General features: G+C 50.1%; 11 protein-coding genes across 11 annotated transcripts; 6 read left to right on the forward strand and 5 right to left on the reverse strand.

Annotated features, from left to right (window-relative positions):
- The first annotated feature begins 194 nt into the window (after positions 1-194).
- On the forward strand, positions 195-1,892 carry BDW70DRAFT_61193 (uncharacterized protein). Its single transcript, XM_073744383.1, has 3 exons — positions 195-519; positions 582-1,146; positions 1,207-1,892. Exons 2-3 carry the CDS (start codon positions 725-727, stop codon positions 1,385-1,387), a joined length of 603 nt encoding a protein of 200 aa, XP_073595321.1. The 5' UTR covers positions 195-519; positions 582-724; the 3' UTR covers positions 1,388-1,892.
- Positions 1,893-3,053: 1,161 nt separating this feature from the next.
- On the forward strand, positions 3,054-3,910 carry BDW70DRAFT_61247 (uncharacterized protein). The gene is made up of 2 exons (XM_073744384.1): positions 3,054-3,377; positions 3,440-3,910. Exons 1-2 carry the CDS (start codon positions 3,193-3,195, stop codon positions 3,804-3,806), a joined length of 552 nt encoding a protein of 183 aa, XP_073595322.1. The 5' UTR covers positions 3,054-3,192; the 3' UTR covers positions 3,807-3,910.
- mirC (siderochrome-iron transporter MirC) lies at positions 3,911-6,480 on the forward strand. The gene is made up of 5 exons (XM_073744385.1): positions 3,911-4,232; positions 4,307-4,437; positions 4,488-5,222; positions 5,282-5,943; positions 5,994-6,480. Exons 1-5 carry the CDS (start codon positions 4,015-4,017, stop codon positions 6,069-6,071), a joined length of 1,824 nt encoding a protein of 607 aa, XP_073595323.1. The 5' UTR covers positions 3,911-4,014; the 3' UTR covers positions 6,072-6,480.
- Positions 6,481-7,753: 1,273 nt separating this feature from the next.
- On the forward strand, positions 7,754-9,334 carry cdc42 (Rho family GTPase CDC42). Its single transcript, XM_073744387.1, has 4 exons — positions 7,754-7,994; positions 8,143-8,262; positions 8,439-8,817; positions 8,873-9,334. The coding sequence occupies exons 1-4, from the start codon at positions 7,975-7,977 to the stop codon at positions 8,930-8,932; spliced, it is 579 nt and encodes a 192-aa protein (XP_073595324.1). The 5' UTR covers positions 7,754-7,974; the 3' UTR covers positions 8,933-9,334.
- A 413-nt stretch (positions 9,335-9,747) lies between these two features.
- On the reverse strand, positions 9,748-11,312 carry BDW70DRAFT_61339 (agmatinase). The gene is made up of 3 exons (XM_073744386.1): positions 11,066-11,312; positions 10,886-11,012; positions 9,748-10,830 (listed from the first exon to the last, which is right to left on the reverse strand). Exons 1-3 carry the CDS (start codon positions 11,186-11,188, stop codon positions 9,791-9,793), a joined length of 1,290 nt encoding a protein of 429 aa, XP_073595325.1. The 5' UTR covers positions 11,189-11,312; the 3' UTR covers positions 9,748-9,790.
- A 137-nt stretch (positions 11,313-11,449) lies between these two features.
- On the forward strand, positions 11,450-13,514 carry BDW70DRAFT_137698 (putative beta-ketoacyl synthase (Cem1)). The gene is made up of 5 exons (XM_073737082.1): positions 11,450-11,674; positions 12,039-12,205; positions 12,266-12,799; positions 12,852-13,220; positions 13,268-13,514. The coding sequence occupies exons 1-5, from the start codon at positions 11,623-11,625 to the stop codon at positions 13,430-13,432; spliced, it is 1,287 nt and encodes a 428-aa protein (XP_073595326.1). The 5' UTR covers positions 11,450-11,622; the 3' UTR covers positions 13,433-13,514.
- A 202-nt stretch (positions 13,515-13,716) lies between these two features.
- Positions 13,717-15,351, forward strand: BDW70DRAFT_160670 (MT-A70 family; the record flags this gene model as incomplete). Its single annotated transcript, XM_073740877.1, has 1 exon — positions 13,717-15,351. The coding sequence occupies one exon, from the start codon at positions 13,717-13,719 to the stop codon at positions 15,349-15,351; it is 1,635 nt and encodes a 544-aa protein (XP_073595327.1).
- Positions 15,352-15,510: 159 nt separating this feature from the next.
- On the reverse strand, positions 15,511-16,316 carry BDW70DRAFT_160671 (ubiquitin carboxyl-terminal hydrolase; the record flags this gene model as incomplete). The annotated part of the gene is made up of 2 exons (XM_073740878.1): positions 15,511-16,211; positions 16,268-16,316. The coding sequence occupies 2 exons, from the start codon at positions 16,314-16,316 to the stop codon at positions 15,511-15,513; spliced, it is 750 nt and encodes a 249-aa protein (XP_073595328.1).
- Positions 16,317-16,541: 225 nt separating this feature from the next.
- BDW70DRAFT_137702 (putative mRNA decapping hydrolase) lies at positions 16,542-17,735 on the reverse strand. Its single transcript, XM_073737083.1, has 3 exons — positions 17,644-17,735; positions 16,888-17,544; positions 16,542-16,830 (listed from the first exon to the last, which is right to left on the reverse strand). Exons 1-3 carry the CDS (start codon positions 17,720-17,722, stop codon positions 16,586-16,588), a joined length of 981 nt encoding a protein of 326 aa, XP_073595329.1. The 5' UTR covers positions 17,723-17,735; the 3' UTR covers positions 16,542-16,585.
- A 119-nt stretch (positions 17,736-17,854) lies between these two features.
- Positions 17,855-19,016, reverse strand: BDW70DRAFT_137703 (ribonuclease H2 subunit C). Its single transcript, XM_073737084.1, has 4 exons — positions 18,679-19,016; positions 18,552-18,629; positions 18,289-18,497; positions 17,855-18,240 (listed from the first exon to the last, which is right to left on the reverse strand). Exons 1-4 carry the CDS (start codon positions 18,830-18,832, stop codon positions 18,202-18,204), a joined length of 480 nt encoding a protein of 159 aa, XP_073595330.1. The 5' UTR covers positions 18,833-19,016; the 3' UTR covers positions 17,855-18,201.
- Positions 19,017-19,241: 225 nt separating this feature from the next.
- Positions 19,242-21,964, reverse strand: BDW70DRAFT_150849 (uncharacterized protein; the record flags this gene model as incomplete). The annotated part of the gene is made up of 5 exons (XM_073739219.1): positions 19,242-19,848; positions 19,929-20,209; positions 20,573-20,774; positions 20,824-21,768; positions 21,831-21,964. The coding sequence occupies 5 exons, from the start codon at positions 21,962-21,964 to the stop codon at positions 19,242-19,244; spliced, it is 2,169 nt and encodes a 722-aa protein (XP_073595331.1).
- Positions 21,965-22,020: the final 56 nt, after the last annotated feature.

Genomic DNA, 22,020 nt, shown 5'->3' on the forward strand with positions numbered 1-22,020 from the left:
AGTTGCCATTGAAGACCGAACGCTTGAGTCGCTGGTTGGGACTTTATTCGATGATAATAATGATGATACTTAAGCACTGAAATACAATCGCGGAAGATCCTACCGGCCGTAGCTCAGTGGCCGCCGGCATTCGCGCCCAACCAACATGCCTATTTCCATATATATAGAGTATGATAAGAACGAGTTTGAGATGTGCACTCCTAGACCGTCATCTGAGAGATTCGGTAAGAGAGCATCGTGCAGGGACGAATCTGCGTTTTAATCGCATCAAGCTTTGACAAGATCTCGTTGCGAGCTTACGATGCTGCTCAGGTCGTCCGCCTCAGTTGGTTGCGCCACCAACTTCCATGTTGGGGCAACAAGGCCGCAGAAACAATGACCGGCGGCGGTGTTTGACCCGAACAGCCAACTCTGGAGACAACCTTCAAGACACTAGGTGTCTCGAGCACGCCAGTCGCTAACCCATGATTGGCGTCCATCCTTGTCTTACCGAGGCGTGCGACTCATATTTTAGCTTGTGTACTATGTTCTTCAGCGTAATCTAGATCTCGAAGGCGCCGGATGGGCTGACGTATGGTTAGGTATTTAATGTGCCTTCGCCCTCCATGAATCTGCAGTTTGTCCCCTCTTCCTGAGCAGCCCCCGCAACCAACAGAAGTCCATATATACCACATACACTATTTGCTCCGGGATTACAGCCAGAGTGAGCCTAATCGCAACCACAATGTCTGGCTTCGCATCAGCAAATTTGCTGGACAGAGTTCCCGACGACGAAGTTCTGCCCGCAGAATTTACGGTCAAAGCTCCGCCAGAAACAGACATTTGGGCCAAACCGCCTTCAACCGAGCGGTTCAACGCTCCTATTCTGTACAAGTCCATTCCACTGGACACCTTTAAGCGTGCTCGAGTGGCATTCTCGGCCAACTGGAGCCAGAAATACGACCAGGGCGGACTCATCATCGTTCTCAACGGAAACAGCGGGGATCGGAAGTGGGTGAAAACTGGCATAGAATTCACTCACGACAAACCGCATCTGAGTACCGTAGCCAAGGACCGCTGGGCAGACTGGAGCCTGCTCCCGGTTCCATCAGGCGGTACTGGCGCAACCCTAGAAGTGGTCAGAGAGCCAGACGATAGCTTGTGGATGTACACATCCTTACCCTACCTTATCCATTCATGATCGAGCTGCTGCTGACGCGTTGAAAGCTATCTTATTCAAGGGGTACAAAAGTCCCCTATCCGAGAAGTCACCTGGGTATTTGCTGAGGAGGATGTCCGTGATGCCTGGATTGGCGTATACGCGGCGAGGCCATCAAGTGCGGGCGGAGATCTGGTCGTGAATTTCGCTTCACTGATAATTGAGGTGACGGATTCAACGAGCAAGTAGCCGCTCCCAGATCCTGTATTGACATTGGCGCACCACTGAATGTGGCATCCGCGATGCTGTTGATATCGCACTAGGTCATACAGACTGGATTAAGGCTTTCATGAAGTCAAGAGACGTCGATCCGCTACCTATTTATTGGCAGTGTCGACAACCCCTTGGTCTGTATTTAAGAACATCGTATTACCAGATCGCTTCTCATAGAATGACAGACAGCTACCATTTGGTCAATATCTGGCAGCTATTATCGGTAGATTCGTTGGTGAGAAATGAACAGATCCCGGAATCTCGAAGTCTTGCATATACCCATCGTCTCTATGTAGGCTAGGGGGCGAGGCCCTAATATTAGTTGACACCACTTGCGAAGTCTAGAGCTTTCATGCATTCTTCATTGCTGACCCACATCTTTTCCTAAGTAGTCGCGGCAGCTTGAGGAGTCCGCGGCCTCCATCTCTCGATCACTCTATGTTGATGCCAGGCTTCTGATACATACCTTGGAGCTCACGTTACCTACAGTCAACTCATGCGGTGCGCGGGTTAGCCTCGGTTTGTCGACAGGACAGAAGGAAAACATCCTGTACTCGTTTCTTCTAGGTATGCATAATTATACGAGAAAGTAACGAGATCGATGTATGTAGTCAAAAGGCTGTTTCAGCTTCTGCACGGCCTCCTGCGAAACCGGATATCGGATGGAGAAGCTGGAGCTGTGGAGCCGGATCAGATCCAAACGAGGGGAATGACATCGTGTCCTCCGCTGGGCGGCTTCCGCGGCAATGGACAATGTCACAGTGGACACTGGGCAGCAATCATATTGACTGTGGACTTTGGGAACCCTGGAGAGAATCGGGTGTTGTCATCAAGGACGCGACGCGTCCAGGCGCGATCCTCGTTACATCCACGACTCACAGTAGTCCCGACTCCTAGTCTACGTAGCAGTCTGACAACTCGGGATATTTGAGCGCTGGGGGAACGCTTGGCAAGAGTCTAGCGGTATTTTAAGTCGAGAATACGAAATGAAGCCATGTAAGTGGGTATATGGTCCGTGGTCACAAATCCCTAAGTCGATCTTGGGCATTACCGTACTCCGTAGCTGGCGGCACGGGAAATACCGTCGCAAATCACGATCCGCTAGTCATGTGTTGTGGACTTGGAAGGGATATGACCAGCGTTCACTGCTCAGCGTTCACTGCTCTGAAAGGGGTGGGTATCTGAATAGGTATGCCTTGGTTTGCCCCGTCTATGTAGCTACCCTCTACATGAGAGAGTCATTATTATATAAGGAACCGGAGAATACTGGCATTGCAACGGATAGATGGATCAATATTTTAGAGTTGCTTGGTCCGACAGCCGCCGAAAAAAAATGATCTTATCATATCTGATTCTTTCCGTGCAGTAGTAGCGAGTCTAGTGACACCGTGTGACTACTAGCGAGTTTAGTTGTGCCCATGTGTGCACGCTCCAAGAACTGTGGGCGTTTGTGCGGGAATGTGTCACAGGAGAAAGTTTATTAAGCCGAATCAAGCGAAGCGGTAGGACGTGAATCAGACTCGAGCTCAGAGTGGTATGACTGTACTCAAGTGTCATCAGGGGAGTCAAGTGGTTAGACGTGGGGGTATTAGTGTAGTAGTGGCTCTACCAAAACGGAATTACGAACTGACAATTTACGAGTAGCTTGGGCCCTTGAGTAAATCAGGCTCTGATGGCCGTGCCGTTCACTCCCGTTTCTCCACTGCATCGGGGGTTCAACTGGTGTTTTGCCACTCACTCTCCGCCTCATCACCACGACCGACTACCTGCCGTACTCTCATATGCGAACTGCGCGCACCTGCATTCTCGACAGTCAAGGGACAACAACGGGCGCCGGCTGGCTTCGAAATGCGCGTGCTTACGAAATGATAGATTGTCCATGTGTTGACACCGAGTTCCTCTACAATTTCGACCTGCTGGAGCGGCCCCGCAGCCTATATTTCTTCACCTTCAGCCGTTGGTCGATGTACATATTCGATCCCAACTCAGCCTCGCGCGTCAAGCTCATAGGCTGATTACATGCATAAGAGCTACTTCCGTGGGTCTACCTGTGAACGCTGAGAGTTCAAGCCCACACGGATCTGGTCTCTTCGGGCTAAGGACAGGGACACTCAAGGAGGTCTTTCTGCTTCCGCGTGTCTGTGTACCTCCGCTGGGTTCCTTGCTCCTTGTCTTGCCGCGCTACATTTCTATTACTAGCGGCCCTCGCGCATCCATGCGCTCTCGCCTGACGATTCGCAGTCAGCTTGAGTGTCTCGTTGCGTGTTCTCCGTTCGGCGTGGACGTTGCTTTTTCTCCTCACTCCTCCTCCACTAAGATACCCTTTCTGTTGGCTAGTATATTTCTTTTTCTTTTTCCGCTTCAAGTGGATCTGGCTGGCTCAGATCAGATTTAATACCCTGCACTGCCGCTTCGGTCTTACGGTTGCCTTGTCACATCTGGCTTTCGGCAGCTGATCTCGTTTGCTCGACCTTGTCGACCACGTCTTCCCGCCCATACTTTTCCATCGAGCCGCCCATATCCGAATCATATCAATAAATGGACCTTACTCGAAGCGGGTTCAAGTATTTCGAGAACCGTCCGTCACTCCTAACCGTCTCGCGATGCCTCTGCTTGAACCTAGCGCAACCGCATATGGCACATTCGGCGACATGAGACGAGATACTGAAGACGAGGGAGAGCGCCTCCTTACGGACGGATATGTGAGCGACGACGATGGTAGTGCAGTGACTTCCGTGGATTCGGTCCAGGAGGGTGTGCGGAAAATCGAAGCAATCAACATTACATGGACGACCCGATCCCTGGTTATAGCTTATATCAGGTAAGTCTATACATTACACTGTGAACAAGCATCGGAGGCTGGTCGGAATGAACTGAATCTAACTTGGTCGCAAGCATCTTCCTTATGGCCTTCTGTACTTCTTTGGAGGGTCAGACAATCATGTCACTCTCCGCTTATGCCACTAGTGCATTCAGTAAACATTCCTTAATATCAACGGTTCTTGTTGTCCAAAACGTTGTCAATGGTGAGTTCTCTGGATTATTTTAATGGTCAGAGGTTGACTGTTCCTTGCAGCTGTAATTAAACCTCCGATGGCCAAGATAGCCGATGTCTTTGGCCGCTTTGAAGCATTCTGTGTCAGCATCCTGATATATGTCCTCGGTTATATTCAAATGGCCGCATCGACGAACGTTCAGACCTATGCATCTGCCCAGATCTTCTACGCTGCCGGATCCACGGGTTTACAAATCCTTCAGCAAGTCTTTATTGCCGACAGTAGCAGTCTTCTGAATAGGGCACTCTTGGCCCTACTTCCAGAGCTGCCGTTCCTGGTCACAGTCTGGATAGGGCCCACAATTGCCGATGTAGTGCTTGAGAATAGCTCGTGGCGCTGGGGCTACGGGATGTGGTCAATCATATTGCCCGCTTCGTTTCTGCCGCTCGCTCTTTCATTGCTGCTGAACCAACGGAAGGCCAAGCGATTGAACCTGATTAAAGAACGGTCCCACCACCGGCGTGGATTCGTTGCAGCAGTCCGTCGCACTTGGTACGACCTTGACATCTTTGGATTGACGTTGCTTTCTGCGGCGGTGACGTTGATACTTGTTCCTCTTACCCTTGCTGCCAACACGAAAAATGGATGGAAGAGCAACAGCATTGTTGCGATGATAGTAGTAGGCGTTGTATGCCTCATTCTATTGCCTTTCTGGGAGACCTCAAAAAAGCATGCGCCTAAGCCGCTCCTGTCCCTCCATCTGCTCAAGCAGCGGACGGCTCTTGCAGGTTGTTGCTTGGCATTCTTTTACTTCAGTACGTCCCAGCTCATCAGATATTTGCGGATGATAATCATGATTGCTAACAAAACATAGTGGCCTTTTACTTCTCAGTTCAGCCATATCTCTACTCCTACTTGCAAGTTGTACAGGGCTACGACGTTGCCACGGCTGGCCGTGTCACTCAGACCTTTGCTTTTACGTCAACGATCGCTGCATTTGGAGTCTCCATCCTGATTAAGTATACGCGTCGATACCGTGTATATGTAACTCTTGGGTGTGTTATCTACATGACTGGTTTGCTGCTGATGCTGCTATACCGTAAGGAAGGCAGCTCGCCACTACAAGTTCTAGGAACGCAGGTCATCGTGGGCATGGGAGGCGGGCTCCTTAATGTTCCCGTACAACTCGGTGTTCAGGCGTCGGCGAGCCACCAGGAAGTAGCTGCCGCCACCGCCATGTTTCTTACGTCCATGGAGATGGGAGGTGCAGTCGGCGCTGCTATCTCGGGGGCCGTCTGGACCCACAACATTCCGCGCAAACTCAATCTTTATCTCCCTGACGAGTACAAGTCTGAAGCCGGCGCAATTTTTGGCAAGCTGACCAAGGCCTTGTCTTACGAAATGGGAACGCCCGTTAGGTCTGCCATCAATCGGTCGTATCAAGAAACGATGAATAAGCTTCTTGTGTTGGCTTTGTTAGCCACGCTTCCGCTAATTCCATTGAGTCTTCTTATGTCGAACTATAAGCTGGATAAGGTCAGTTCTGTTGTTGAAGTCTAGCGACGCGCTTAAACTAACTGATTTAGATGAGCGAATCCTCTGATCATGAGGAGGCTTCACAAAGAAATGGATCGGAGCCAGGAGAACGAGCAAAACGAACATAGGCCGTGATGCGCTCCCTGGCTTGCCTTTGAGGCCTTGCGACCGCGGTATCTGATGATCCGCTGAATACCATTCTTCGGCATGACGAACGAACCTAAAGTCTCATGATTCAGCTTGTGGCTTCTCGAATATATTTGCTGTGGCAAACGCATTACAATAGGAGGAAGCTTATCAGCTTCGGCCAAGACCGAGGCGTGGAAGCATGCATATACATTTCTGATTCTCAGCGAGTGTTGACCCGCATTTTGCCATGAAAAGCATTTATCGGCGTACTGGTTCCTTTACTTCTTCCATGATCTTCAATTATCACCAACAACGACAGGCCTGTCTTTTATGTGACCATCTCTATCTACATAGTATACATAGAAGAGTTTCCCAATAGAGCAATACCGCGTGAAATGTGGGTTATTATCTTTTTATTGTTCCCTATCTAAAGTGAGGGTTTAATAGAGCCATTGTGCTATGCATGATGACCAGTGTCCGGGTTAAGAGATGGAAACCTGCCATATCAGACGATCCCGTATCCATAGACTCCTCAGTAAGCGGAGTGAGAGTATAAGACATCCCGGGTGTGTTGCCAGGGTGCTGTGGCCATGAATGGATGTATAGGATTTCAATAAAGGAGTGAGTATTTTAGGCTGTGGTCAATAATAAGACTTGTCTGTTGAACTGTATCATGGCTGCCTCCTCTGCGCGTAGACGAGCGACTGGCAGGGTCCTCCAGACACTTCGAATTATCGCAACCGCTCGGGCTGAATACTATTGGAAGAAAGAGAGCGCAACAACTACGATTGGAGGAACGACAAGGGTAATATCAGACCTTTTCGCTGCAGGTATTTGCAGTCTTACTAGTACTGGGTTTGAACGAGGTGCTGCTTTGTGCGGCCCCTCAATCATCTCTAGCTTTCAACTCCTCCTTTTCCCCTTCTGCCTCGTCCTCCCGTCAGTATCCTCTCCTTTTTATACCAACTCTTTCCTGTAGGATTAAAAGGTCCTCGATTTTACTTTAACCTTTACTTAAGCCTTGGAACCCCGTTCTGCGATCTTCCCTTCGTTGTTCGTCCCGCGGCTTTCCGTCCTCCCATTATTTGCTACTAGCCTACCCCTCCTTGTCAGAAAGTCATCGATCTCTTGACATTGTCAGGCAGCCGGGATCCAACCCTTCGGCTACTATCAGTGTCAGGCAACAGAGGGAATCCTGGGAGTTCCGCTTCAAAGCAGGTATCCAGTTGGTCCGGCCCCGGGTGAGTTGTCAAAGTCGTGGCAGCAGATTATCATCCGCATTGCTTTTTCCGCGTGAAGGTTATCACATAGATCTTAATTTCAATCGAGCCGTTGCCCAGAACTTGTGAGGATTGACTGGCTGCAATACTTCTGTTGGCCAGTCTTTGTCTACTCCCTGATCTTCATCAATTTTCGGGTTTCTGGAAGGTGCAAGATCCTGGGCAAATCTGCACCCCATGAAAGAAATCTAGGCTACTCGGGATGGTTTAATTATGATTGTGATAACAAACGGATGAACAAAAAAAGCCCGGCCAGAGACTAGGCTAACCGTGCGTTCCAGCAGCTTTCAACTGGCAATAATCATCTTCTCCGCCTCGACCCTCCCACATTGGCTGGCCCTCCGTTCTCTCACCACCGACAGCATCACACCGCAACCCAACCAACATTCGTCAAACCTAGCAACTCTTTCTCATTGATATCCTTCTAGTTTCCTATTGAAGTTCTGAGCTTCCAATCTTCTCTCCGTTCCTGACCCGTCTCGCTTTTCCAGTCAGTGCGCTCGATCTTTCCCCCTCTCATTCACCGCTCCTGTCCCCTATCCTGCCTGTCTCGGGTCTAGACAGTCGTCAACGGTCTCTCCATCCTTTCCACCAGAGCATCAGGTTCGGTCGGATTCTGAAAATGGTCGTAGCAACAATTAAGTACGTCCTGCCACTCTTTGTTCATAGCTCTCGCTATATCTGGTTCACATTTCCGGAGCCGTTCCCTATTCTCCACCCCTTTTCAAGGCGTATCGACCGCCCTCTATTCTTATCAGCAAGTTGTTAACTTCGCGCTTTTCCTCCGCAGGTGTGTTGTGGTAGGTGATGGTGCTGTCGGGAAGACCTGTCTCCTGATCTCATACACAACGAACAAATTCCCTTCAGAATATGTGCCTACCGTGTTCGATAACTATGCTGTGACTGTCATGTAAGTGGCATTTTGTGTTTTCGCCGTGACACCCCGGTTCGATTTTCGCAAGCTCCGTGCTTCTACTCGCTCTGCGATGCGTAAAGAATATTCCTCGCCCGTTTCCCCGTCCGAACGTCGAGTCTAATACCACCGATATTTCTTACAACTCTACTGATCGCGGTTTTATGAAACAGGATCGGCGATGAGCCCTATACTCTAGGATTGTTTGATACTGCCGGCCAAGAAGATTACGACCGACTTCGTCCTCTCTCATACCCGCAGACAGATGTATTCCTTGTCTGCTTTTCTGTGACCTCCCCCGCATCTTTCGAGAACGTGCGCGAAAAGTGGTTCCCCGAAGTTCACCACCACTGCCCCGGCGTGCCATGCCTGATTGTCGGGACACAAGTCGATCTCCGTGATGACCCCGCCGTTCGCGACAAGCTGGCTCGGCAAAAGATGCAACCGATTCGCAAAGAAGATGGTGACCGCATGGCCAAGGATTTGGGCGCTGTGAAATATGTCGAATGCTCCGCATTGACCCAATACAAGCTCAAGGATGTCTTTGACGAGGTGGGTTTGTCCTAAATTTCGCTCAGGGCTCGTGATTGACTAAAACCGTCTCCAGGCCATTGTTGCAGCACTCGAACCGGCCCCTAAGAAGAGGTCGAGGTGCGTTCTGCTATAGATGAACTCCACATATTGTGGAGCGGGCCACCCCCTGTTATAGTAAAAAATCGGTCCCTTGTTGACAACCCTGCTGGCTTCGCATGTGTCGCTTGATTTCAGGACGACTGGGAGGGGGTTGAGAAGCTTGGTTCGGAACATACAGTGGCTTGCGATTATACGAACACTTTCCGCTCTTCGGGTTGGTCAGTCCTTATACGGAGTTATCGTGGCTATCTGTGAATGGGGTTCTGCATAATGGTTATGTAGGGTTAGCCCGTTCGCTGCCTGCCATTCACGGCCCATTATCCATTATCCATACATCTCTGAGCGCTGCGTTGAAAACATTGTGCAAACAAGCAGCCTCTCTCCCACCAGCTGGTTACTTGGCCCCCACCATATTCCGTTCTACACCTATTGCGCCTATTGTTCCCATGAGATCTAGTCTTATCAGTTATCACCCCGATTCCCCAGCGCGCTCCTTCCGTTCAATGTGGCCCTTCATTCCATGTCTCTTCTCACTCCTTTTATAACAGCTCTCATCGTCTGAACTTGGCGTTGGAAGTCGAGGCGTCCTGTTTTGGTTGGCTCTGGTTCGATATGTTCTTTTTATGCGCTCTCAATTGTCAAGTTGCTCTCATGCTCTACCTTATCCATTTATTGTGCCATTTTAGCGTCCTCGTTTCGCTGAGTCGTGGACTACATAGCACAGATATATCCAATATGAAGATATATTCTTGATTCATTTCTAGAACAGTGAGTGTATCTTTCTAGTGAAGGTTTCAGTGTCAATACTGAGTTTGTAGGGAGTTTAAGGCGCTCATTCAAGTATGTACAATGTGACTGTTTCATTATTTCATGTACATGTTTCATATCTCATTTAAAGTTCGTCCTTGAGCACGGACTCAGGCTCCGGCACCTCGGCTTCAACTTCAGCTTCAGCATCAACCACTGGAACAGACTCCTGAGTAACGCTTTCCTTCCGTCCATACCACCCACCCAAGTCCTTACCCGCACCGTTCTTGACCATGCTAGTGATGATCTCATACGCCACCTGCGCAGCAGCGAGGGCAGTCGTCTCACCCTTGTTATCATAGCTCGGGGACACTTCGACGATATCCGCGCCGACAATGTTCAACTTCTCAATGCCCCGCAGAATGCGGATGAACTCACGGGTTGTCCAGCCACCGGGCTCGGGTGTCCCAGTACCTGGAGCAGTAGAAGGGTCAAGTACGTCAATGTCAACAGAGAGATAAACAGGCTGGTCCAAGTCGAGGCCAATACGCTCCATGATTTTGTTGACGACACCCATGGGTCCACCAAGCTCATCGATATCGTCAGCGTGAATACGCATGAACCCTTGCTCCGGCGTTCCGGGGGCCGTGTAATCGCTATCATCGATACCAGTAAGTCTTGTCCGCAGACCCGCATGTGCAGAGGTCGAGTTGCAAATCAGCCCCTCACGACTCGCCTTGTGAAAAAAGCTGCCGTGGTTGAATGCCGACTGCTCCGACTGCCAGTACGCCGAGTATCGCACTGGGTTCCAGGTGTCCAGATGTGCGTCAAAGTGCAGGACAGTAATAGGCTTCTGATAAATCTGGTACAGCGCTCGAAGGGCAGGGAGCGCAACGCTATGGTCGCCGCCCAGCGTGACGAGCTTGCTCTTGCCCGCGGAGATGCCCTTGCTGCCATACTCAGATGAGGCGGGGGTGACGGGGCTGCGGGTGCCGAGTTCCAGAAAAGCCTCGTACATTTGGCGCTCGGCGAGCCCGTTGTCGAATGGGGTAATGGGGATGTCGCCGCAGTCTTTGACCGTCGCCCAAGAGCTGTATGGGTTTATCCCTGCGCGGGTGTTGTAGGATGTCCCAGCCATTTGGCGGGCGCTGGCGGCGCGGATTGCGCGCGGACCAAAGCGGGCACCTGCTGCGCGTTAGTATAGGAATGAAACTAGATATATATTGGAGAGTTGGGTTACCTGGGCGGTAGCTGACCGCGGTGTCGAAAGGCGCACCGATGATAGCAATGTCGTACTTCTCATCCGGCTCGACGAGACACTTGACGGGCTTCAAGTGCGCAAAGCTGGCGTGTCCGGAGAAAGACCACTACATTTGCTAGTTAGTCTATGGAATTCCACTGATACTGACTGACTTCTCACCTCTTGATTCCATTTCTTCAGCAGCTCCTCTCGCACCTCTTGAGGAACAGCCTCTTCGTCATGATGAGAGCAGCACAGCGCCGTTCCAGCCAACACCCACAATCCAGTCCAGCTCAGCTTCATTGTGAACCCAGTGCACGAGAAGAAATAACCATATAAAGCAAGGACTCTAGCGAGCAAACAAGAATAAAAGAAGACGGAAAGGACCTTAATATATGGAAGGCAGTGGAGTTACTTCGGAGTAGAGCTGTATGTTTGATAACAGTACGGTAAGATTGGTAATGCAATCCCTTATCGATAGCAGTGCCGGTCCCGATTGGCTCGATGACAACAGTCTTCTTGCTGTGTCGTCCAGAGTTGCCTCTTCGGGTTGCTTTTGATCTCAAGTTTTGCCGCGGTATCACCCAGCTAAGAGAGGTTCGCATCGACGCATCGACCTCTAACCTATTGTCCTGCGCGTTTACTTCTGAGGCTGAGTTCGGGTGCTGTTCTTTCACCTAGCTAACCTAGCTACAAACTACATCTACACCGGCCGTGCATGGAGCAGAAAAGATGCGATGCGGCGAGTGGTAGTAACAGGTCTCGGTGCGGTGACACCCCTCGGCGTAGGTGAGTTATACTATTTCCCTTTGATGCCCTGCTGTTATCTGCCCCATCATCGCCGCCCCAAAATAAGACCAGAAACACCAAAACACGCCTCGCGGCCCAGGACGGTGAAAGCGATGATTCTGCAGCTTTCTCCCAGCATCTCCAATGTCTCCACTTCCCGAAAAGGAAGGTCAATTACAGGCGCCGGCGCTTCCAAACAAGGTAGCTAGACACGATACAGCGCTGTACAGAGCACCCTATTCTAAGATTTCTTGGAAGTTCTCCGCACCTATCTGGCTGCATGTTCTTGTCGTCGTTCATTGGTTCTTTGCTCGGCTTCTCTCCTTGGGCAGTGGCCAATACTGAACTACTACTTATACTACAGGGGTTCGTCGAACTTGGAAGCGGCTGCTTGATGGCCATTGTGGGATTGTCAACATTAGACATCGGGATGCTCGATATGCAGACTTGCCCTGTGAGGTTGCCGCGGTTGTTCCGAGCGGTACTCGCGCGGAGGGGAAATGGACGGCATCCGAATGGTTGAGTAAAGACGTATGCCTCACGCCAGGTCAATGCTGGGTATGGTGTGAGAAGCTAATTAAATGGTGACAGGATGAGCGCAAGATGGCACGATTCGCCCAGTATGCAATGGCTGCTGCGGAAGAGGCCCTGGAGGATGCAGAGTGGAAGCCAAAGGCTGAGGATCAGTTAGAAGCAACGGGAGTCTGTCTGGGGTCTGGAATCGGCAATTTTGATGAGATCTATGATGCGGTGGTAGCGTACGACACAAAAGGCTACAAAAAACTGTCTCCTTTGTTCGTACCGAAGTTGTTGATCAATCTTGGGGCTGGACATATATCCATGAAGTATGGCTTCATGGGCCCTAACCATTCAGCAACTACCGCATGTACGACGGGTGCCCATTCTATTGGCGACGCTGCTCGTTTTATTGCCTGCGGAGATGCGGATGTCATGCTTGCCGGCGGGGCGGAGTCTTGTATTCACCCACTTGCTATTGGAGGCTTCGCAAGGGCACGAAGTCTAGCAACGGGGTACAATGACCGTCCTGAGAAGTCTTCGCGGCCGTTTGATGCTGATCGTGATGGCTTCGTGGTCGGCGAGGGTGCCGGAGTAGTGATTTTAGAGGTGACTCACCCGGAGCTAGCACAAGATCTTGGTGCTGACCCTACTGTTTCAGGAACTAGCGCATGCTAAAGCACGAGGTGCTCGTATATATGCTGAGGTGAAAGGCTACGGTTGTTCTGGAGATGCCCACCATATGACAGCCCCCAAGGCGAACGGTGGAGGCGCTCTGCTAGCAATGAAAAAAGCCTTAAAGAACGCTTGTCTCGAGCCCTCAGCTGTCGACTATATTAACGCCCATGCAACTTCGACTGTCATCGGCGACGCCGCTGAAAACGCCGCAATCAAGGCTCTCCTCCTTGGCCCCGGGGGTAAACAGAAAGTGGCTGATGTGAATGTCAGCAGTACCAAGGGAGCCATAGGGCATCTACTGGGAGGAGCGGGAGCCGTTGAGGCTCTATTTACTGTCCTTGCTATTCATGAGGTTGGTCTTGAGTTTTGATTTTGTGGGTACCGCTAATTGCCTTCTAGAATGTTATGCCACCTACCATCAACCTGGATCGTCTGAATGACGGTTTCGACTGTAATTACGCGCCCAATGAGGCTCAGGAGCGCCGTATTGATGTGGCGCTGACGAATAGCTTCGGATTTGGGGGGACGAATAGCAGTCTTTGCTTCTCGAAGCACGGGCTATAGATCGTATAGGGTGCGTCTGGCTTGTACGATAGTAGTAGACTGTATAGGAACGCAATATGTACTGTAATGCCTATGCTTTGACGTTGGCAATGGTCAGAATATAGCTAGAAACTCATGGTTTATCCTTCCAATCTTAGCGCTTCTTTGCCCTCTGAAAATGTCTGCTCGGTTGACAATGTGGACTTGTTTTGTACCGCGTCGTTCTTAACTTCCATCTTGATCCCGAATAAATCTCACTAGCTTCTAAAACATATTACGAACAAATGATAAGCTAAAGAATCGAAATGGAACCTGATAATTCCCCAATCCTCTATCAAAATTCCAGCTCTACCGTCTTCCTAGTCGACATTCCTGCGTCCATTGCACGAGCGCAGGACCTCTTACCACAACCACACCCCGACATTTCCAATGGAACCAGATCAACCCCTACTGCATATCTACCTAGAAACAAACACAAAAAACGACATCTTCTATCTACACTTCCATTGAAACAACCATACGCTGTTTCAAACGAGCCAAAATCGGAGACCGCGCAGGCAAAGGTTCTCGCGCGGATCCCGCAATCAGAAAGTGAATTTCGCGAAGCAATTCGTCCCGTTGTATTGGATGCCCTAAGTGAAATCCGACAGAATTATTCACAAGGCTCAGACTGGTGTCTTCCTAGGCATCTCCTTGGAGGGGCGAATGGTTTCAATCCAGGGGCGAAACCAGAGCAGAATGAGAACGTGCGCTTCAAACAGCTAGACAAGACTCAAAAGGGGAATAATACGCGAGGGAAACGGAAACTGCCTAAGAGAGATTATAATTATGCCCCCAACAGAGAGGAGCAAAATAATGAGTCCTTGGATATACAAATGCTCCCGCGTCAGCGAGGTTCTGGTTTTACGGCAGATACATATGACAATGTCCAGATCCAGCACCAGCCGCCGCTGATTCTGTCACCAGGCAAGAATCAGTTCGAAGACGAAGATGAGTTATGCAACAAGCTGGTGAAGAACACATCTTCCGACACGGCAATCATTAAACTACGGAGTCCGTCTACAGTCAAGTCGGGCGGGTGGTTAAGTCCGGATGTTGAACATATTCAGGACCAAGGTCAGGTGTACCTAATTCCCCCTCTATCGCGATTTATTCTGCGCGATTTGCCGATATTAGAGGAGCTGGATTATACGAACTCTTCCCCAATCCCCGGCCTCAACCCGGAACGAAAGTTCAATCTCATTGTCCTTGATCCACCATGGGCGAACAGATCTGTCCGGCGCAGCGGCCACTATCAGACGCAGACTTACCTTGATAATGAATTGCTTATGGGCTATATATCCTCTGTGCTTGCTGTGCATTCTTATTCGCATCCACATCTGCCTCCTCAGATTGACGACACAGCAGACTTGGATCAGTACAGATGCCAGTCCAGCTCCAACCTTTCCACCGCCGCCATTTGGATCACAAACTCTGCCAAATCGCGGGCGATAGCTCACGGTGCCCTTAACGAGTCAGGCTTCTCTGTCTGTGAAGAATGGGTTTGGATCAAGACTACCGTTCAAGGGGAGCCTGTTACACCGATTGAGGGACTCTGGCGTAAGCCGTACGAGGTCCTTGTCATTGGGAAAAGGGAGCCAGAACCCGCCACCACCTGCATCAGGAGTATTGGTGCTAAGGCTGTTTTGAGAAGGGTTATTGCTGCTGTTCCGGATGTTCATTCTCGGAAGCCAAGTTTGAAGGCAATTTTTGAGAGAATTTTCTTTACAGCCAGCTCTGAGTCTGCAGACATCAGGCTTGACACTGGCACCGGCAGTTCTGACCAAGTCATAAGATATACGGCGCTGGAGGTGTTTGCAAGAAATCTGACAGCTGGCTGGTGGGCTTGTGGAAATGAGGTTCTAAAGTTCAATTCGGAAAGTTGGTGGGTAGATGAGTGACCTGTTTTTAATATTTGATCATGCCTAGCATGATATGTACCTATAAGCACCGATGGACAATACCAAACTGGTGCTTAGATATCTTCTAGCAATCAGATTCTACATGTATACCACTTCTCTCCCCCCCCCCTTTCCACCTTCCACCATCAAAAGGAGAAATCAATCGAAGACAGCCCCCAAGCTGACAAGGCTGAACCGCAAATCCGGATTCCCTCCTTGAGCCTCAACATCCAAGAACCTCCTGACCCCTAACTCTAACGCCCTTTCACTCAACGCATCCTCCTCATCTCCAAGTACCCCCCTCTCCAACGGCCCCCTCCTCCGCCCATCAAGCTCCCACAGCCTCCCATCCTCCCCCTTTACAAATGCCACAAAATGCAGATCCACATCATCTTCCGCCCCAGGCGCCTTGGTATCCCCCAATTTCGCCGCATCAGCATGTGCACTCTCCAACGCCTTACTTTCATACAGCAGATCCGCCCGTCTGATCGGATCTAACTTCTCCGCCTCTTTTAGCAGATTCTCAAGATCCGAGCCTGGCAGAATATGTTTCCTTGCCTCGCCATTTGACACAGCGTGTAGGAGCCCAATCAGCCCGCACGCGTTCCGAATTGTCTGCTTGAACCACATTACGGGCTCTTTTGGTCCGGAGCCCATGTACTCGGGGAGAGAGCTGTCCTCGGCGATACGACTGGATTCGTAGCTTTTTGAGACAGGGAACACGAGGAGGAGAGCTTGGGAAGGGCGCGGGACGAGCGCGAGAAGGTCTGGCTCGTCGATGGAGAAGACGTCTGTGAAGCCTAGGGAGGGGGAGAGACCAAGCTGATGAACGAGGTGGGACATTACTTCGGGGTTGTTTTCTTGCCTCAGAGTTAGTTGAGCTGGTCCTGATAATTACTAGACGGGTGTGACATACCGAGGGGCACGAAAGCTTTGTTGCTTTTGGGAACGTCTGGGTCAGACATGTTTGACATTCTTAACTTGAATCAGAGGTAGAATCAGCAATTTAAGGCGTTTAGTGATGGAGGTATTTGATGTATAAGTGTGGTGTTGAAGTTAAAGGATAGCAGAGAGTGAGTGAGGGGAGAAAATGGTGTTGCGGGGTTAACAGTCCACAACTCCGCGTTGAAGGCGGAGGCAATTTGTACGGGACAACAGAGCCTACTGCATGCACTTACTTAGCGCTGGTATAGAAATCGTACATATCATTATTCATTATTGGGAAGATTTACGTTTATTTGCCTGCCGGCTTCTCCCCGCGCTTCAAAGGCGCATAGATCTCCGTCCAAAGCTCACTCGCCTCGCCCAAATAGTAGGTCAAGCTGACGTCTGCCATGCTCGCCTCTTCGTCGCCAGAGAGAGTCTCAAGCTGAGAAATGAGATTCTCCAGACCGAATGCCTTTCCAGTAGCCTGCGTAGCGCCTGCCTCAAGCATGACATTGACAATATGGATGTGGAAATGATAGTAGGTCGGTTGATCTGGAGCACGTCAGCACTCGCCGGTAATCAATACGGACAAAAAATAGATTCACTTACAATGCACGTAAAGCTTCAACTGATCTTCCTCCAGGTCCGGATACATCTTCACGGTTCCCTCAAGTACCCTCTTCCTCAAATACTTTAACCAGGGGACATGCTTCTTCTTTAGATCCCTCAAGCTCCATATATCACGCCGATATACAAGCGCCAGCAAATGCAACGATCCCAGCGTTTTTCGATCCCAGTTCAGATCAGGCAGCATCAAAAACGCATCCTCGGCTCCGTGCCCATCATCCCGCAGCATAACATCCTCCTGCTCTGTGCGACCCTCCAGGATATTGAACACCCAGTTCAGCCGCCCTTCCTCCCTCTTCTCCTGCATGTATGGTCGTACATAGTCCCGATATATCTCCGGCGTCTCCGTGACCATGCGTAGCACCTGGTCCGAGTACTTCTTGATATGCTGCTCTGTGCACGGCCAGATGACGTTGAGCTTAAGATCGTGCGACGGATGCCCATCACCATCTATGCCCGAGGATGCTAGGTACCATCGGTATATGTCGTTATCGCCTAGATTTTGTACGCGCGTGATTGAAGAGTGGAAGGCCTTGAGGACGGCGAGAGACTCAGTTGCGAATGCGGCACGTTCAGCTATAAGGAGGCCTTGTTGGCCATCTATTGAACCTTGAATGACAATGCGCCGGCCATTCTGGTCTGGCAATCGCGTATTAGTTATCTACTTGGTCCAAATTATCACTGGTGGTGAAGTAGGAATTGTATTGTGGGGTGGATTGTGGTGTTAAGACAGCTTACCTTGTTTGAGAAGTTTGGTAATCTCAAACCTCGAAATTAATGCTTCGGCCGCGACCTTCTTGCCGCTATTGCTATCCATTATAAGGGACAGGAGTAGAGGTTATATACGAAGAAATCAAGCCAGCGAGATGCCATCGCCCTATCTACGGCAGAATGTCCAGGGCGGTCAAGCTTTATCTATCGGCCATGACCTGCATCGGAAACGAAGATGGACCAAGTTAATCAAGCATGAATTGTACCCTACTTGGTTTCGAGGCCATATTCAATACAAAGTTCTCTCACATTAGGCTGTTGGGGTTGTGAAGCCCGAAGGCAGAACATAACTTCCGAGTACGGGCTTGTGGTATAGATCTCCGCTGTCCTCCGTGACCACAGGTGTAACAGTAGCGTGAAAACTGGTGATTCAGAGCTCGGCGTCCGCAAAGTGAGACTGCTAGCATTTCACTGCTAGCTTGTTTCTTCCGCGGCGGAAAGCTGAAAGTTGGGGCATGTTCAAGCGGCTTGACTGTCTCAGATTTAGACATCGTGTGCTTGCGGAGCGTGTCCAAGCCAATTTGTTCATGTAGCCTTCTTCTCATACCCGTTATCAGAATGCATCTAGCCCTACAGTTAGTTTTGATGTCATGACGGGAACCTGTCACTCACCAACTCAGCAAACTTCACCCACTCTTCCACCCCCTTAACGAATGAATCATCCGCAGCTGGGATTACTTCATGTCCCCAAACCACATAATCACCAAAAGTAGCCTGCTTTTCCAAAAGCTTAACCGACTTATTATGTTCACCTTCCTTGCTCACGGTTACGCTGTCTGCAGCGTTTGGTATTTCACGCTCTGTATGCGTCACGATGACGCCTAATATATGGTTAGAAACATCCCCAACTCAACAACAGAGATATAGCAACGCACCATCGTACCCCTCGGGTACTTGTACACGTCGACCTCTTAGCCTCCGGCCCCGAAAGTATGCGGTCAAGAGATCTTTATCTGGGATCGGTAAGTGAGAGAATGTGAAGGAGACGGAACGTCTGCTCACCTTTCTCGTCTGTACTAGGCGTCCAGTATCGGTTCAGCGACTCCACCGAACCATTGTAGTGAATTCGACAGGGGAGGATGTTTGGCGTGCATTCGTGACCGGACTCCGTGTCCTTCGACTCCGGGGTCCTTTGTTGGGGTTGGATGGCGTACATTGTTTTCTGAAGGCGCTAGCCCAATCTAGAGGATGCCAATGTGCGGGGGATGATACTGTCGAATATATGCTAAGAGGAGTCGAGTTCTCGGTTGGATTTCTTCGTGGATTTGTTGAAAGTTAATGTCTAAGATATCTTAAGACGCGCCGCGCGAGCACCGCGTAAAGTGGGAGCGGAGCGGAACAAAGGTCAGGGCCCAGTGTACTAGAAAAGACGGGTCAGAACCTCAACCACAATCCGATCGTTTTGGTGAGTTGCAGCTTAATAAAACATGATGTGATTTATAGAATTATGTTATGCCAGATTACAGTCTCTACGAGTAGAAATTGGCAGAAGTGTTCTATCCTGGTCTGTATACAACTCGGAATGGGGTATATCTAGGATAACTCTAGGACAAGTCAAGTTCAGCTCACCTCTTGCGCGTCTTCTTCTTCTTCTTCTTCTTTTTCTTCTCATCGCCTCCATTCTCTTTGCTCTCCGGCGGTACTCTAACCGGCCATTTTTTCAGATGTTCTCGTTCGAACTCATCCTTATCCCGCCGGTACAAAAGCATCGTAGCTTTTGCATCTTCCACGCTGGAATGTGCGCCGGCTTGAATATTCAGCCCGAGAAACTCAGAGGCCAGGATTTTCAGTCGAGGAGACCCCCCGCCAGCGACTTTCCGATATGGAGGATGCTTACTGGTATCCCTGATGTCGCGTTTGGGATGACTGAGAAGTAGCGCATCTAGATCATTTCGAAGAGCGTGTCCCACAAGTATCCTTCCTTCGAGAATCCCCGCAACCTCTTTCTGTACTTGTTCTAGAGACCGCGCTTCCGCCATGTGCTTTGGAAGAATCCCGCTAACGTGTGTCCTCCAGTCCGTCACCATCTCCTTAGGCCGTACATATGAGTCGTATACTTGGTCGCCGTTATAATTAACGATACTGACCCGGGCAAGGGCAGAGTCATTGTCTGGATCCGGACCAATTCCAACCATTTCGCAATCCATCGCAATGTACTTGCCTATCTCAACACTGTAAAGGGTCAGTAACATAATCAAAGAAAAGAGAGAGCTTGGAAGAAACGACTAGATATAAAATCATCGAATACTGACTTTGGAGAACGGCCCTCATTTTCCCTCGACACTACCGCATTAAAACTCTCGTTTGCACTTGCGTTATTGTCCGGAGCTCCCTGATACATTCTTTTCTGTTTCTTTGGGGCTTGCACAGTCCCTGAAGTCGAATTTCGCTTTCTCGCTTCTGCGGCGCTTTTCCGTTTCTTCACCAGATCATTCTGGGGTTCGCGATCGGATCGTTTGCGCTTTTGTGTGGGGGGTGTGGAGACGTCCTTCTTCAGAGTCTCCTGGAGCTTCTTCCAATTGCTGGAGAGGGCCTTTAATTCCATCCCAGTATTATTTTATGTTATCGCATTGTAACCAGGTAAACAGGAAAGAAAAAGAACTGAAGAAATCGTGCTGCGGATCCAACTCCGCGCTACCTAGTTATGTTCCCGCCGACCCACAGGGCTTGATTGTGACTTTGAGTTCTCGACCATATTAGAAGAAAAATTTCACGAAAAGCCCGTTTACACTTCATAATGGTTTTGGGGGTGTCTGCGTTACACTTATGAATCCACATAAAAGCATACTACAGGAATTTTGTGTACGACAAATGCTTTTTTACCCAGCTTGCCCGTAAAGGTGATATCTAATCGAGTACTGCGTATGAACTAATTAAATTATGGTAAGCCGGGCACCTTGAAGTCTTTGTATGCCCATTTCTCTGTCACCTCTTTCTTGGCCTTTCGTGGTTGTGTGACGGGTTTGCGCGCCTCGAGTTTACCCTGGACGATCAACGTCCGGAATCGGTCGTCGAGGAGGTTTCCTTCAGGCTTCAACCGGCGCAACGAATCTTGCAGCTCGTCCGGTAGTACTACCTCTGTTGGTTTTTCAGGAGCCCTATTGTAGTCAGCAAATGGAGCCGAAGAACTCAAGGGACGAAACATACTTTAATTTTCCCAGAGGCTTGCGGCGGAGCTTAGTGTCATCGCCTTCTTCAGAAGAGTCATCAGCGTCACTGTCGTTTTCCTGACGTTCCAGCTCCTGTTGCTTGACGCGCTCTGCAATAGCCTTATATTGAGCAAGTTGCTCCTCCTTCTTCTTCTGCTGTGCCTCCCACTTCGCTTGCCTTTCGGCTTCCTTCCGTCGCTTGATCTTGTTCCTCTGCGATTTCGTCTTCCTTTCTGGGCGCTTCTTGTTCAGCCATTCCGGCTTCTCGTACTCGCTCTCAAAGCCTTCCCATGCGCTTTCATCATCCGACTTTGCCTCACCATCATCGTCCTTAGCCTCGGCGATCAGACGCTGCCGCTCTTGCTCTTTGCGTTCTTCCTCTAACCGCTTCTTCTCTTCTTCGACAGCCTTTTGCCCTTGTTCCTGCAGCAGCTCATCCCAATCTTCGAAAGTAGGATTATAACTTGTGCCAGCGGTCGGCTTGCGCACGGAAGGAACTGCCTTTCCGTTGGCAGCGAGCGAGATAGGAGCTTGCTTTAGAGTAACCGGGGCCACTTTCCGCTTAGGCTTCTCCAGGTAATCGAACTGAGGATCGTCATAGGGTGTCGGATCCGCCTCATCTGCCCAGGGATCGAAGAAGCCGCTCTCACTGGATTTCCCAAGCGGGTTTCCCTCCTTCGCCACCTGCTTCAAGCGCTGCCATTCCTTGCGACTCACCCAGTCGCTCTTGTGCTTCTTTGTTTTGGGCTCAATGACACCGTCCGTCACTTTGGAATTGGCACGTTTCCGCGTGTCAACCGCATTGATCGCGGATCTTTGCGCAAGGATCTCGTCTGATTTCAGAGGCTTCTTGTGTTGCTTGCGATATGCATCGCGGATTTCCGAGGAGCCCTTCTTGTCGATAACGAATAATTCCTCGGATGGTTTTTCTGCTAGGACACCTCTGTAGTGAAACGGTCAGAGCTTGCGCAATGTAAGACAACCAGCGTGTATGCGGATTCGCACCCTTTTATTTCTTCATCCTTCAACAGCCGGAGACCTTCCTGGACCTCGGAAACATCCACATTCTTCCTCCAAGCCTTTTTGCCTTTCCTTGAAGGCTGGCTGTATTGCTGAGGTGCTTGTACTAAAGTAGACATCTTGATGAAGCCCCAAGCAGAGACTCAGTACGAAATCGAGAAACCGCACCTTATCT

This window comes from Aspergillus foveolatus (assembly GCF_047715535.1).
Source record: "Aspergillus foveolatus strain CBS 279.81 unplaced genomic scaffold BDW70scaffold_29, whole genome shotgun sequence".
In the NCBI taxonomy this organism is placed as follows: Eukaryota; Fungi; Ascomycota; class Eurotiomycetes; order Eurotiales; family Aspergillaceae; genus Aspergillus; species Aspergillus foveolatus.